The 15,112-nt window shown below is 27.8% G+C and overlaps 2 protein-coding genes across 7 annotated transcripts in view; both read right to left on the bottom strand.

Annotated features, from left to right (window-relative positions):
• The window catches only part of LOC107436763 (glutathione hydrolase-like YwrD proenzyme), a 36,619-nt gene extending 31,084 nt beyond the window's left edge, over positions 1-5,535 (bottom strand). The window contains exon 1 of the mRNA XM_071186396.1: positions 5,304-5,535. The gene's annotated coding sequence lies outside the window, so the exon portion shown is untranslated. The remainder of the gene's footprint in view (positions 1-5,303) is intronic.
• Positions 5,536-6,295: 760 nt separating this feature from the next.
• The window catches only part of LOC107436699 (RING finger protein unk), a 33,135-nt gene continuing 24,318 nt past the window's right edge, over positions 6,296-15,112 (bottom strand). For all 6 annotated transcript variants that reach the window (XM_043043332.2, XM_071186634.1, XM_043043334.2 and 3 more), the window contains one exon: positions 6,296-14,419. In XM_043043332.2, the coding sequence (XP_042899266.1) occupies positions 14,249-14,419 (171 nt within the window). In that variant the 3' untranslated portion in view covers positions 6,296-14,248. The remainder of the gene's footprint in view (positions 14,420-15,112) is intronic.

Genomic DNA, 15,112 nt, shown 5'->3' with positions numbered 1-15,112 from the left:
TGTTTGGGTAACGACTTTTTTTATTTTATTCAGGCATTTATTTATATTTTTTTCATTTATTTTTATTTTATTAAATTAAATGCACACGTTTAAAATAAAAACAAAGCTGTCAAAATTTCATATATAGTTTCGATTTACAATTTTAAGAAATTGTTTCGACCTTGATTTGGAAATTTAAAAGTCTTATTAATTAAAAATTTGAGAAGTCTTATTAACTTTAGACACATAATAACAACAAAAATCAGGGAGTTAAAAATAGAAACGAATATGATCAATAAACAATAAAATCATAAGGAAACTAAATAAATTAATTTTGTGTACGAAATATAATATTACAAATTAAACATATTTCATATTTAGGGGAAACGTGGAAAATTTGGTCATACAGGAGTTTTAAAAAGTTTTTTTCTCGTGTTTAAACATTTGTTTAGTTGATGATCATTTGATTTCAATGCTCGATTAAACAAAATCCTATGTCGTTTCTGTCTATTAGCAGTAAGTAAATTAAAATAAAATTACATTTGTTATCTCAATTTCATCCAGAACAGAACAAATCAAGAGTTTTGGCAGACGGGCCAGTCAAAGAGGGAATTGAATATTGGCCGGCCATTTAAATAAATAAACAAAAAAATCACAACGTATATATAAAAAACTGCGCAAACCTTTCATGTTTTCCCTAACCCCAACCAAAATTGATACAATAAAAACATTTGCTTACCTCCAACCTGAAAGATTTATGTCTTCTTAATATCCAACGAAAATTTGATGTAGAAATTCCAATTAACGGATTCTCTTACGATTAATTTGAAAAATAACAAAATAAAATCAACTACAAAAGTTAAGCAAATAAAACTATTAGGCTAGTTGAAATATTTAAGATGATTAAAAAAAAATGCTTTTATAAAAAATTAAAAAAAATATATAAATTTTCTATGTAAGAAAATTTAGAATTGAACGAGGCCCAATTTAAAGGCACTATGGAAATCTCAAGACAGAGTGACCCAATGGAATTCTAAGAAGACTCCCCCCCTATTTACACCCCAAGAAATTTTTCTTCCTAGAAATTTATGAGCAGAAATCAGACAAAGGGGTGTTTCTGTGGATATTTGATATTTTCAAAGTTAGGAAAAAAGAGTCCCGAGGCAATATAAAGAAGCTAAAGACATTTTCCCACAGTGTAAGGTGAGAAGGCTATTTGACAACTCTGTGGGTGGTAGCTACGAAAGTGGGGATATTTTCATTAGTGGAAAGAGCTTTTTATTGCTCTTTTAGTTAAAGTGAAGAGTAACAATTTTATATTTGTAAGCACTGCGATTAGATTTTGAAAAGAATACAACAGTGTAAGAAAGAAAAAAATATGTATATTATGGGCTTCAGAGGGCCTCAGCTCTGAATAAAACTTTAAAAAAAAGAAGAAAAAGTGGGGTTTGGGGGCCCTCTTAAGTTATAAATAATAATTGAGTTAGAATTTTAAAAAAACAAAACAATTAATGCAATGAGGTTTTAGACTTTTGGGGGCCCCATTGGAACTCGGGGCCCTGGGCCAGGGCCTACTTGGCCCATCCTTAAAAACGGCTCTGCTCTTTGAACTACATCCTAGAAAGATGGTTCTAGTTCCTTTTCTTGTGGGGTTCTGATTATATTGTCCTCTTTTCCGTCTAAAGTATCTTTTCCTTTAAGAGCCCTTTTAAAATGTTCTCTCCATCTCCTTTGTACTTTAGCATTATCATTAATAAGTTCTCCGTTTTCGTCACGGCATGTGCGAGTTCTGGGGGGAAAACTCTCTTCTATTTTTATTCACTACGTTGTAGAACTTTCATGCTTCTCTCTGCTTTTTATGGTGCTTTTTTTATTTATACCAGTTCTTCCAGTACATTCTTATCGTTCGTTTCAACATTCTTTTCTTTTCAGTTTTTTAGTGTAATTCTTTTGTAACATCAGCCTAAATACTCGATTTTCGCTTTCATTAATTATTTCGCATTCCACGTCAAACCAGTCATTTGATTTCGTTTTTATTATTGAAGGCAAAGTTTCTTCAGCTGATTTTATTATGGTGAGTTTGAGTATTTTTTTTAACTGTGGACGTTATCGATCGCATTTTCAGTCATTGTAAATCTGTCTTTTATTTTATTCTTATACATTTTCATTATCTTAGGTGTTTTCAAGGCATCTGTATCACGTTTAATTTCCTTTCGGTCTTTCCTCAGGTAGAAGCGTTTCGATATCTTGCTTCTCACCCTTGACAGAACCAAATAAAGATCGAAATCAGCATTTGATTCACTGTAACTTCTTACGTCAAATAAGTTACTTCTGTGCTTTGGTCAATTAAAACATGGTCAATCTGATCATGGCCCCACCGAAGGTGTTTCCACCTTATCGTGTTGGTGTAGTTCGTGTGATCCTGAGAGCTGATCGGGATGCCCAAGCCGGACAGGTCAAAGGGAAGACATCAGGAAAAGAGGAACACCCTCACCCTCCAGGTTGGGTTTGGGAGTGAGGCTAACAATCCCACCCCGAAAAAAAACTGCTGTTCTGAAATTTCTGGAAGTAAAAGCCGGACAGATCACACCTAGACAGAAAAAGGCACTGAATATTAGAACATGGAATATACGAGCTCTTTTTAGTAGTGAAGCATTGAGAAATCTGATGAAGTTATTAATAAAGCCAACAAAGCATTTCAAGCACTTAACCAATTTTGTAATTAAAATAAAAAAATTAGCCGAACATACTAAAAGGAACGTATCTATATATCAAATGTATATGGCCTATTCTCAGCTACACCTCCCCTGCCTGTCTGAGATACATTTACGAAAACACAGACTTCAACGCTATAGTGTTAAAATAGATAAAGGATATGATTGCAAAGATAATACTGAGAAGCATAACCGCAGAGCGTTAGTTTGATAGAAGAATCTATCATTCTCAATGACCCAACTATCTATGATATCAGCAAAGCAGAATGAAAGCTTCTTCAGAGTAGCCACCAAGTGCACCAAATGTAACTACAACCAAATATGTAGTTTCCAACTCATCAAAGAAAATACTAAATTCTCTTCATGCACTGCATTTTTACTTTCAGGTGGGTTATGGTCTAAAGTTTTTAATTAATTATTTTTGTCCCCCCCCCGTCTCTAAACGTTGATGAGTCCCATTACCTCGCACTAAGCCCACGTAAGTGTTAGTGTTAGGAAATGAGGGGGTGATTGAATGAGTTATTTTTGTTTTAAGTTTAATTTACTTTCATTTGAATTGTTAATTTAGCCTTGCTCTTTGCACAGTCCAGTGCTTTAATGTGCTCACCTCCTGATAAAGAAGATGCTCCTTCAGGGGGCTCTTCTGTTAGATAACACAATGATTGTCAACACACAATTATATGATTTCAGATCCAAATCACCGAAGACTATCCGTATACAAAATGGTGACGCTAAATCTGTCGTGGTCGCAAAGTTCTCCACGATCCCACAACAAATCAATACTTCTGGAGGCTCTGGTTCAGGTCTAAATTACGATCTGCGGATGGATGGTGTGTGAATGCCCTATCTGTCTCCGGATTACTCTCAGGGATGTATCTTAGACAGTCGCCAATAGAATATTGGGCAGCTATAGCGCGATATAAATAAAAGTATCAGATCAATGTCGATTTTTTCTATTTTGATAGTTTTTTGAAAAAAAATTCCATCTCCTAAAAAACTCCACTTGTAGCCAGATATTTTTTTTTTGATTTGCTATAGTTTATGAAAATTAGTTAGAAGTATAGCAATACCTCATTATGCGTCACAGGGTGCTCTGATATTATCGCTAGTCGAGATTCAATTTAGGAAACTTTACGATAGGGGATTGCAAATTAATATTTCAGAGAGGAAAAAACGCTATTTGTAATCTCATGCGTAACCTCTAAGAAAGATGGGACTGAAAATTCGCGATCGCAACACTCGAATACGCCATCTGGGGAGAGACCGATTTCATGACTTTAGCCCTTCTCCCTTCCCTCTCCTCCTCTTTTCAGTTGTATAGGAATGTACTACGATATTTTCCCTTTTCTTAATATTTTTCCTTTTTATTTAATAAGAATATTCTTTAAAATTTCCATAATACTTTTCTTCGGAACTATGTTTAATGTAGTTTTCAGTTCCATATAGTTTTTCAAGTTAAAAGATTTCAATCTATATGAAAATCAAGAGAGAAACTAACGTACTTCCTTCCTCTATGACTTTCCACACGCTAATGGGGAAAGCATGTGAAGTGTTGCCATAGGAAAAGAGTTCTGATCTACGCCACCTGCAGCCCATTTTGATCGCCAATATCTAAAGCTGTATGATTTCCGAAAAAATAAAAAAAGAATTAAAATGCGATTAGAAATACCCATAAGTTTCATCAGGCAACCAAACTGGCTTTTTCTTCCCACATTCCGCACTAGTGATTCGACAGATTGCAAGTTCTTTTGTTTCACCATCGCAAAAATATAAATTTGAGAACCCCAATATGCATACTGATGTTGTTACTTCACACTTGACCAGGATTCTTAAAAAAAAATTGCTTTATGGTGGAGATTATATTGAACATCCTGTATAAAGATCAATAGGTGTTACAAAATTCTCATCAGAAAACAATAGAATTGGATACCTGCAAGTGACGTCAGCGTAGGTGAATCGTGGCATTTTTCGATTCAGATCCTAATCCTGTTCGACATACACGCGCGACGTCGATTACAAGTATCCATTTTAATCACATGGTTGTGCATAATTAATTTCTTGGAGCGGCAAGTTCCCAATTGTTTGTATTTTTTATTACACGTTTTTTTTTTCATAATAGTTCTTTTTAAAGTCATAAATAAATGGGCTTTAACTCATTGACCAAGAAATAATATGACGTCCTTCGATAATCGAATGAAAATTGACCGAGGTATTACTCAAATTGCGGTTTTAGTTAATTTTCCGATTGCTTTGGTTACATTTGTAATTCTAACGGCAAATATACGCCAACTTTCACCCATTTAGCGGAAACTTTTATTGTTGCATTTAAAGTGGAAATAAAAGTTAAACTTTCTATTTGTTTTTTAGATTTATATATTTAATTTAAAATAATTTTCATCATCATTACACATAAATATGAGTACATGAGAACTAGCAGATGGTTTTTTGAAATTTTAACGAAAAAATATTATAATATTTACATGTGTACAAATAAAATTAAGATTTTTTTCTAATTTTTTAAAAAAACCGCCGGCTACACGTGTTAGCTCTTACAAAAAACAATGGGAGAAAATTTCAAAAATAAAAAAATTATCACATATTCATACATACCTTTCAACATATACGTTACGTAAGAAATATTTTTCCAAACGATAGTGAACTAAACCAGAAATTTATCGAAGTAAATGTAAGTTATTTTTAAATTTCAAAAGCACTTAAAAACGTTACTAATCATTTGGACATAAACTACTTCGTTTAATGGGATATAAAATCTAATTAAATCCAATTTATTAATTTGAAAATAAAATATCAATACATAGGTTATCAGGGAAAACCTTTTAAAGTTACTGCGGAAAAAAAGTAGAATTTTGAGGATATGTTAATATTTTATAAACAGAAAAGTCATGATTTTTCTTTTTCTTTATTCATTTAAATCAGAAGAATCTTAGAATAATTTTGAATCCTCATTAAATTTACCACTTAGCAAATTTCTGAAATTTTCTGCGAACTAATGCCCGCGCGAGGAACGATAAAATGGTAAGTCATTGTTTGATCTTATTATGAATTTTTAATTTCAAATTCGCAACAAACACGTATTTTTCACAGTTAATACTTTTCTCTCAGTCTGTTGCAATCGAGACTATTTTATGGAATAGAATGTTTTTCATTATTAACAAGTTTAGAATTTTGTCATATAACAATCATTACAACACAATTTGATGAATAAACTAAACAGCACTATCAAAATGCCGAATCTATACAACAACAAAAAAAGAAAATCCTATAAATAAAATTTGAGGAAATTTTTATGTTTGAGTAAAATTTGTCGGAACTATTGTTGAGTACTATTTTGTGGAAGAGGAGCCACAATTGGCAACGGTTTACTGACTTAGTTGGTTTTAATGGTCAAATACTAATCTTACATAAGCCATTAAGTTCCCCTTTATAGGTTTACCACATGTCGAAATATACCATCAAATTGTTGTTCCACAAGTAGCCAACTCTGTAAGATTTTTATGTTGTATATATTCAATTAGTATTTTGTTTATACATTGATAATCTCGACTTGTCTAATGTGTGATGTTTAATTGATAAATAACAGAAATATGTGACATTTTTATTTACAAATAACAATAGAAAATGAACAAAGACAGTGTTTTATGAAATTTAATAACTTTTGATTTAAATATCAATTTTTATAAACGGGACATAAAAATTTATTGTCATGTAACAAATTCTTTTTTAATTTAGTTGTTACAAAACTTACTTTTACTGAAAACAATTAATTTGTACATTTAGACACGGAATACACTAAAAAAATTTATATAAGCCAAAATATTTTTGTAAGAGAATATTTTAACTTGTACAGTAAGAAAAGAAAACCAAATAACTTTAAAAATTCTTAGCAAAGGAATCAACAGTTCAAGACTAAAGACTAGCCACATGAGTAAACTACTAATCAAAAAGCATCCTAACAAGCTTTTAACTAGTTTCGGCTGGGATTTAAATTATAATTTAAAATATGACAAAATATTAAGACAATTTAAACCAGTTTTCTTCATACTGACAATATAAAATATATGTGGAATGATAGATAGAAGGGATGAACAACTTTGGATCAAATGCGCCAAGGAACACAACAAAGAGATATGAATGCCACACCGTGCAGCTTGCTGCTTTTTAACCTCAGATAATTTTTTTTTAAAAAAACTACTTACTTTAAAAAGAAATTTTATGTTGTCTTTTAAACTATTTTTAATAAGCTTTGAAGAAACATCCGAATTGTAACATTAAAATTTACTTATTCACGGTGTCACAAGATATCAATCTTTCGAAATTTCAGAAAACTTTTTTTTAAAACTAAATCAAGTTCATAACAAATGTAGTTCAAGAATTTATTCATTAATTAAATGGCTAAATTTATGTGTGGTAAAATAAAGATAAAATTAATTTTTTCAACAAAGAAAATTAAATTAATTAACAATGCAAAAGTGCACTAAACATTAAATATTTTTTCTTTCCAAAATATTAAACATATACTTAAGTTTTTTAACATTTAAGTCTGATTAATATTGTTCTTACACTAATACATAGCATACATATAGTTCTTATACTAAATTATTATCATTTAATATAAAAACTAGTTTGTGCAGTCCTTAAAAATATTTTTTTTCTGTAACCCTAGTATGTCGGTGATTAAATTAGTTCAGCGCAAATGCAATAAAATTCATAATTACCTTTTTTTTTTAAATAAATTATATAAATGCCAAAATGTAGACAGACTTAGCAAGCTTGAATTTTCAATTGAACACATAAATCAATTTATTAAAGCACCACTACTAACATTTATAATAAAGCACCCAATAAAAATAATTAACCCTGTTTATTTTAAATTGTGAAAATTATTGAAAAACTAAATAGCACCTTTTAAACCTTACAACAATTTATTGATAACCACGAGACAGAAAATTTATATGCCAATTCATACCCAAATTATTGCCAACCCTAATTTTTATCCGATATCCAAATTATTACCCTAACTATATAATGCATTGAATATTTGTTTTAACTAATTTTGATAATTTTTTTTTTAATAAACACCTTTTAAATAGAAAGAAAAAAATAGCAGTGTTAACATTGTAAAAAAAATCAAGATAATAAATTTTATTTAAGGAATAGTTTAATTGAAAATTAAAAAGTAATCAAAATTGATTATGAATATTTTTAAAAAAATGTATGCTAAGGTTATTTTTATTATTAATATTGAGAAAACTGGTTTGAATGTCATAATGATAAACTTAAAAAGTAAACATGAAACTATTAAATAAAAAATATCTTGATAATTTGAATAATTAAAACTCATTTACAATTAATTTCAAGAGTGTAAATTCATATTGGCACTAATAGGTATTTAACTTTTAAAGAAAAAGTAGCAGCAAGCATTACTAATACCTCAAACTATAAAATTAAATTTTAATGCTCAAAATGCTGAATAGGCACAAAATTTTAATATATATTCAAAATATAGAATATTTAGCTTAAATTAATAGTAGAAATTTGATAAAGCATCACTTTAAAGCTTGCACATACAAGAGCACTCTGTTAATTTTTTTATAACAAACATTATTCATTTAAGAATGCTTTAAAAAGAGAAACCCTTATTGAGCATTAAGGTAATTACATAGTATAATACCATATATCCTGGTGTATAAGTCAACCTGTTGTGTAAGGGGACCCCCTACTTTTGTAGGGTATTTTCAGAAACTAAATATTATCAAGTACTGATGATTTTGTAGTTGAAAATTTATGACCAATTATTTCAAATTCAAACATAGAAATATGATTACTTTTATAAAATTGTTTAATTATTTCCAAGACTGCTAGCAATGAAAGTTCTTCATTAGTATTGAAATTAACGAAATCACTTCATTCCTGTTTAAATAATAAATAAATAAAAAATAACATTTTTAAATATTTATTTTCTCAAGAGCAGAAATGAATAATTTTCAATTTAGTTACATTTAGAAGTTACTTTAAAACATCAGACTTCAAACACTTCTAAAATATTTTGTTCAATTTTATAAAATCTACACAGATAAAAATTTGTGCGTTTTTTTTATTAATATTATTGTCATTACTATTAGATAGAATGCGAGAAAAAAATTTTAGTACTTACTTTGATTTTCTATTTACACATACTTTTAATTGAAAACAATTTTAGAGTTGAAACAATCTCATATTTTTAAACATTCAATTATGTATTGAATTTTTTTTCTTCTAATAATCAAATTTTAATTATTAGTACACCTCATTATTTAGTAATAATTCTAAAGCCAATTGCATAGTTTCCTAAAACACAATTACAAAAAGGAAAAAAAAATAAATTTAACTGCTCCAACAGACTTCCCTAACTTTTTAATACTTTAGAATAACAGCTCACAATAAAAAGGAAAAAGTTGTAAGAAAAATTGCATTAAAAATTAAAAGGTAAGTTTGGATATTTATGGAAAAAAAAATACATTTTAGATACATTAAAAGTAACAGAATGCTCTTGTGTAGAAGACATTTAAAAATTGCCTATCTATTAATAAGTGTGCTTTTATAAACATTTACGACTACATTCACTGTACATATATTTTATTAATTCTATGTTTAAAATACTCATACAAATAAAATCTACTAAAGAAATTTTTTGTGTAATATGGAAATATATACATTTGTTTTTCAATCAAGAAGTATCTTCCATACCATTTCATAACAAAATAGCATATCCTAAAAATGTCCCGTCACAATATACAATTAGGTTGCCAGTGTGCACAAGAGGAAACTACCGCAATACTGATAGATGAGCAATGCCGATAGATGAGAAATTTTATAATATGAAAAACTAGTAAACAAAAATTTTCACAATAGCAATATAATGCAACACAAAATGGAAATAAATAAAACAATTCAAATAGAACAAGGTCTTAAACTTAGGTAAAAGATTCACAAAAGGAGAAGGGATTTATAAAATTTCAATAATCTTTTCATAAGCTCATGATAGTTTGTATACACAGTTATCCTTTTTTGTGAAAGGTCATAGGAATTGCAATTTTCTAAATATTTGTATTTAATATAAAATGAAATATTTAATTGAGAAGATTAAAAGACAAAAATATTTTTCAAGGGTTGTTAAAAACATTGAAAAGACTTTTGAAAAAGAGGCTGCTTTTCTCATTACAATTACAGTTGATGCTACAGAGTTCTTAAAAATTTAAACATCTTGCAAGGGTTTAAAAATTAAAATCCAAAATTTTTCAATATGCATTAAAATTTAATTTATTAACACAGCTGCCAACATGAAAAGGAAAAAATTCAGTAGATTTAACATAGAGATTTTTTCATTAAAAAAAAACTATTATATAAATAACTATAAATCTAAAAAAACTTCGATTTAAAATTATAACTTTATATAAATTTAAAGAACTATAAAAGAAATAAAAAATATTTTTAATATGTTTATTTTAAAATGAATTCATAATTTTAAATAGTTATAGATAATGAATACTTTTTGAGAGAGAGATGACATTACATTATATTCTTTAACTTAAAAATAGAAGTTCTAAATAATAAAAAAAATTGAACACATTAGTATAGAGAAAAGCCTCAATTGGAACATGTTAAATCAGGCTGACTATTTAGCAGTGATGCTTATTTAAATACTCAAGCATATGATTTTAAAAAACTATTATAATAGGTTTTCTACTAAAACCTTTCCCAATTTTAGAGAATATTCTAAAACATAAAACCAGCAATCAGAAAACCAAGAAAACTGGAGAAAAAAAAACTCCCAGAATTGGCAGCTATGTATCAATTAAAAGACAAATTTCTTCATAAACAAAAAGTTCAATGCTTAGTTAAAAATTTTTTTAAGGTTTAATAAGCCAAATTATAGGTTATAAGTTAAAATTATAAGTTATAAGTTAACATGATTTCTATTCTTTATAAATTTTAATTTTTAAGAAGTACATTAAATTTAATAAAGATTATACAGATAATAGATTGTAATAAAAATTTCTAAGATACTAATTTTCACATACATATTAAATAGAAAAAATTTAAGGATAATTTGAAAACATAATGTGATGTATCATTTAATTCAATTTATGATACAAATCTACATATTAATTTTTCACCTTTATTGTCTTATTCAATGTAAAAGAGAAAAAAAGGATAATTCATCTCATTTCACTTTTTAGCATAGATAAAAATAGATACCTAGATCGGGCTTAATACTGGGTAATTATTTCATTATTTATAATTAGAAAGATATTATTCCACCCCCAAAAGTAATTTATTATTTATTATCTAACAAAAATTTGAAAAGTAAACAAGGTTCCATAGACTGGATCTGACAATGTATTTGAAAAATTGAGAATAAAAATTTAAGTGTAAGCAATATTGTTCAGTTACAAAATCCTCATAATTATCACATATTGTCACCTAAACTTTTTTAAATCTTGCAATAACAAATAAATAACTGATTTTTTCCAAATAAAAATATAGATAGTATTAAGGAAAATAGAGTCCTAAGCATACAAACAAGTTAAATGTGCAATTAAAATAATTATGCATGTTAAAGTGTGCAAATTTAAAAGTTTGAAACAGGGGGAACTTGCAATCAGATCAAAAGGTATACTTATATTGCCTATTTATTGCGCTAACGACGACAATACTTGTGCTATGCTATAACTGTGGACCTTTATTAAACTTGCCATTCAATAAAAAAAGTAAACTTAAATAATTAGTTAAATCCAATCTAGATGTATAATTATCAGAAGCAAACTAGCTATAAATTTAAAAAAAAAAAACATATGAAAAAAAGTTTCAGAGTTTTCCACAAAGTTAGATTTTAAAATGATTACTATTTTAAAATGACTTATGACACAAATTAACTCATCATCCCCAAACACATTCCATAAATGGCAAGCAATCAAAAACTTTTACAGCAACCTTTTGCACACTATACATGCAAACTATATAACAGATCAAAAATACCAATTTTCTACCGATTCACCAATAGAATAAAACTCAAAATCACCGAGCTGTGGTACAAAATATTAATTCACCGAGATCAGAAACATTTAAAAAGTCTCAGGGTTACAAGCTTTTAATGGCAAAGCAAAATAAATGCACCAATTTTTCGGATATGCCATTTGCTAAAATATATAATGAATTGAAAGTAAATGAAAACTATAGGATTCTCAATAGTTTGTAATTTTGTACTATTAATGAATATTTAAACTTTAAATATTAACACAATACAAAATATAATAATTGCACAAAATCAATACAAACAGATAACAAATAAAGAAAAATTATACAAACTTACGGCATAAATAATAATGAAGTGGAATGCTGTCCAAATACCCATTTCCCACATAAATTCTTTTTATTAATTAACGTTTTTAAATTACTTTAGCAAAAATAAAATGTCTACAAATGGAAAGTAACTTATTTTGAATGGGCAGAGAGCAAACCTACTTGAAAATATTCCTTATACATATAGACTTTTTAACTGAACTTATAAATTTAATAACAAATTAAAATATAACACCCAGAAAGAAAACATTACTAAATTAATCAGTAAATGTAGCACAAAATATTATATTAAATTAAGAATCTGTAATTCAATATGTTAATTTATTTTTTATTAATAACATAAAGAAAAATCATAAGCTATTAATAATTTGTTACATAAGTTATAGCTGCTCCTCTTTGCAGTCTGTATAATGCAAACCTTTGTGCAATGGTGATTTATAAAACTATACATTGATTTTTTTTTTAAATTTTGTATACAGAAAAGTGAAATTTATCCTCTAAGACATTAGATTTAGAATTTAAGACGTTTGTTAGGATTATATTTAATAAACCACAATTAGTAAAGCATTTTAAATAGGGAAATGGATATTTTTCTTGATTCACCAACACTGAAAATTTTAAGTACAACATAGACTTAACTATCAACATAACTGAACAACCAGAATTGACAAAGAAAATGCTATCAAGGTTTAGTATTTTAAACTAAAGCAAATAAAGCAAAGAACTTTTTTTACGACATCTAATTTCATAACAGCTACCTGTATTTGTTACACAACAGACATATATTTGATAGACAATAATAACCTGTCAAATATGTCTCTCATTATGAAATAATTTTAATATTAATAGATAAGACTATAAAAGTTTCTAGCGAAATTAAACTTATTAATACCACATCAGCATTCACTTTTAAATGATAATTTACAATAAAAAATTGTCAATGATTTTATGCGAATGGCCATGCATCCAGTAGCGGAAATCCTTGTGCATGGCAGCAGGAGCTATAGGTTATCAGAGGTAGATTATTACCCATATCAAATTAAAAAAACAAAAACATATCAAAAATATTAATGAGAGGAGAAAGAGGAAAATCAATCATTAATTCGTTACTCAATTATTATTTGTTTTAAGTGCTCAGCAAAATTTGTTTGCCAATTTGCAGACTTATAAACAAAAAAGTGATGAATGCTAGAACCATTAAATTTAAATAATATACATTAATTATCTGAAATATTAAAAAAACTAAGAATTTAACTAAAAATTTAAAAAATAAACTCTATTTCAGATTTGCTTATTTTACACTATATAAGGACTTATTCCATTTTCTAAGCTTCAATGATTCCATTCCTTTAAAAGTGTATGAAATTCGTAATTAAAATAATTTGTTTAAAACATTCTTTCACGTATAATTCTTATCTACCCTTATATGTTCTAACTTTGATGAACAAATGTTAGTTTGAATTTAGTTTTTACAATAATAATCTCTGTCTGGCTGTGTTAAGGTAGCAGACAAATTTTAATTCATTAAGATTACTGTCCAGATTGACTCTTTAAATTCTGCTATAAGGTCACAAGAGGAAGAAAGCGAATAAAAAAAAAACAATTTTCTAGAGAAACCTAAGCAAAATCTGGATTGTTTAGTCAAGTTGATAGCCATTAAATTACATAGTTACAAACACAAGATTTAATAAAATAATTGGAAAAAAGTGCCTAATTTATCAATTGGAAAGCTTATAATTCACCTAAAATAAAAATATATATTTATCCATTAACAATTTCTACAATATTTTTGTTCGTTTCAGAACAGTTCCTTTGCTGATTATCACAAAAATAAAAAATACTTTGCTTAACACTTTATAAAAATAATAAGAAAGTTAAGTAAAAGAACCTAATAACCCCCATACTCCAATACTGACATTCATCAAGAAAAAAAAAATAATGAACTCAAAATACCAACTCAGTTTGCAAACAGAATAGTTAAGACATGGAAACATTTTATTTCACTATTTTGAAATATAAAGCTTTTTTTTACTAGTATACATTGAATCCAATCATATTCTCTGGAAATAGCCACCACTATCACTTTTATTTTGGCCTGATCTTCCACTATAACTTTATAAAGATGGTCAGCAAGTAAGGGGACTACATTGGTAAAAAGTTCATAATCGCAAAAAACCTAAAAACAGTAATTCTTATAAAGATGCATTAGATAATGAAGTAATTTCTTCTTGACAGTAGGGGCAGTTTTTTTGATGAGGAGCACACTGAGTACATAAAACATAGTGGCTACAAGGTACTACAGTAATACTACGATTTCTTTCTTCACATATCATACAGTGATTTGAAGTTTGATAATAGATAACCTAAAATAAAAAGAATTTAAATTTTATATTTGTCTAATAAAAAAGAAAATAAAAATCTTGCAGGCAATTAGATTGTGAATTCTGAAAAAGCCCCAACTCCGAAAATCAACAGAAATTTCAGTCAGTCCTGAAAAAGTAGAACTCCTTGATTTGTTTTAAGAATTTTTCCCTTTTACCAAATTAACAATTTTGCATAGTACACAAGAATTAAAAATTTATGGTGAAAAATTATCATTACAGTTTTCTGAGTAGAGTCCTCTTCGAAATTCATCCGAGGCTTTAAGTTGTTTTTGTAGGTAAACATTATTTAAGAGTGTATATTACAGAGTAAAGTTTAGAAAGCCTAAAATCTTTTAAATTTACAAAGGTATTTACACACACACACATATATATATATCAGGGGTCTGTCCAGACATTTTGTGAAAGGTCCGTTTTTCGTGAAATTGTGAAAAAATTACTCACATTCTTTCAACCAGGGTCCGCTTTTATGAATTTGTGCAAATAGGGTCCATTATTGCAGGAAAAAAAAATTTCAATGAGTTTTTAAATTGTAAAGACATACAAGATTATGCTCAACACTGTAAAATTATAATTAAAAAAATTAAATTTAAAAAAATAAACAACAATTTCTGCTTCTAAATTAGAGATGCAACATACAAATATTTGGTATTTAGCCTATACTGCTGAACGCAG

Source organism: Parasteatoda tepidariorum, chromosome 10, assembly GCF_043381705.1.
Source record: "Parasteatoda tepidariorum isolate YZ-2023 chromosome 10, CAS_Ptep_4.0, whole genome shotgun sequence".
Taxonomy (NCBI): domain Eukaryota; kingdom Metazoa; phylum Arthropoda; class Arachnida; order Araneae; family Theridiidae; genus Parasteatoda; species Parasteatoda tepidariorum.
Note: the sequence above shows the minus strand (reverse complement) of the source record. Positions and strands in the feature narration are given on the sequence as shown.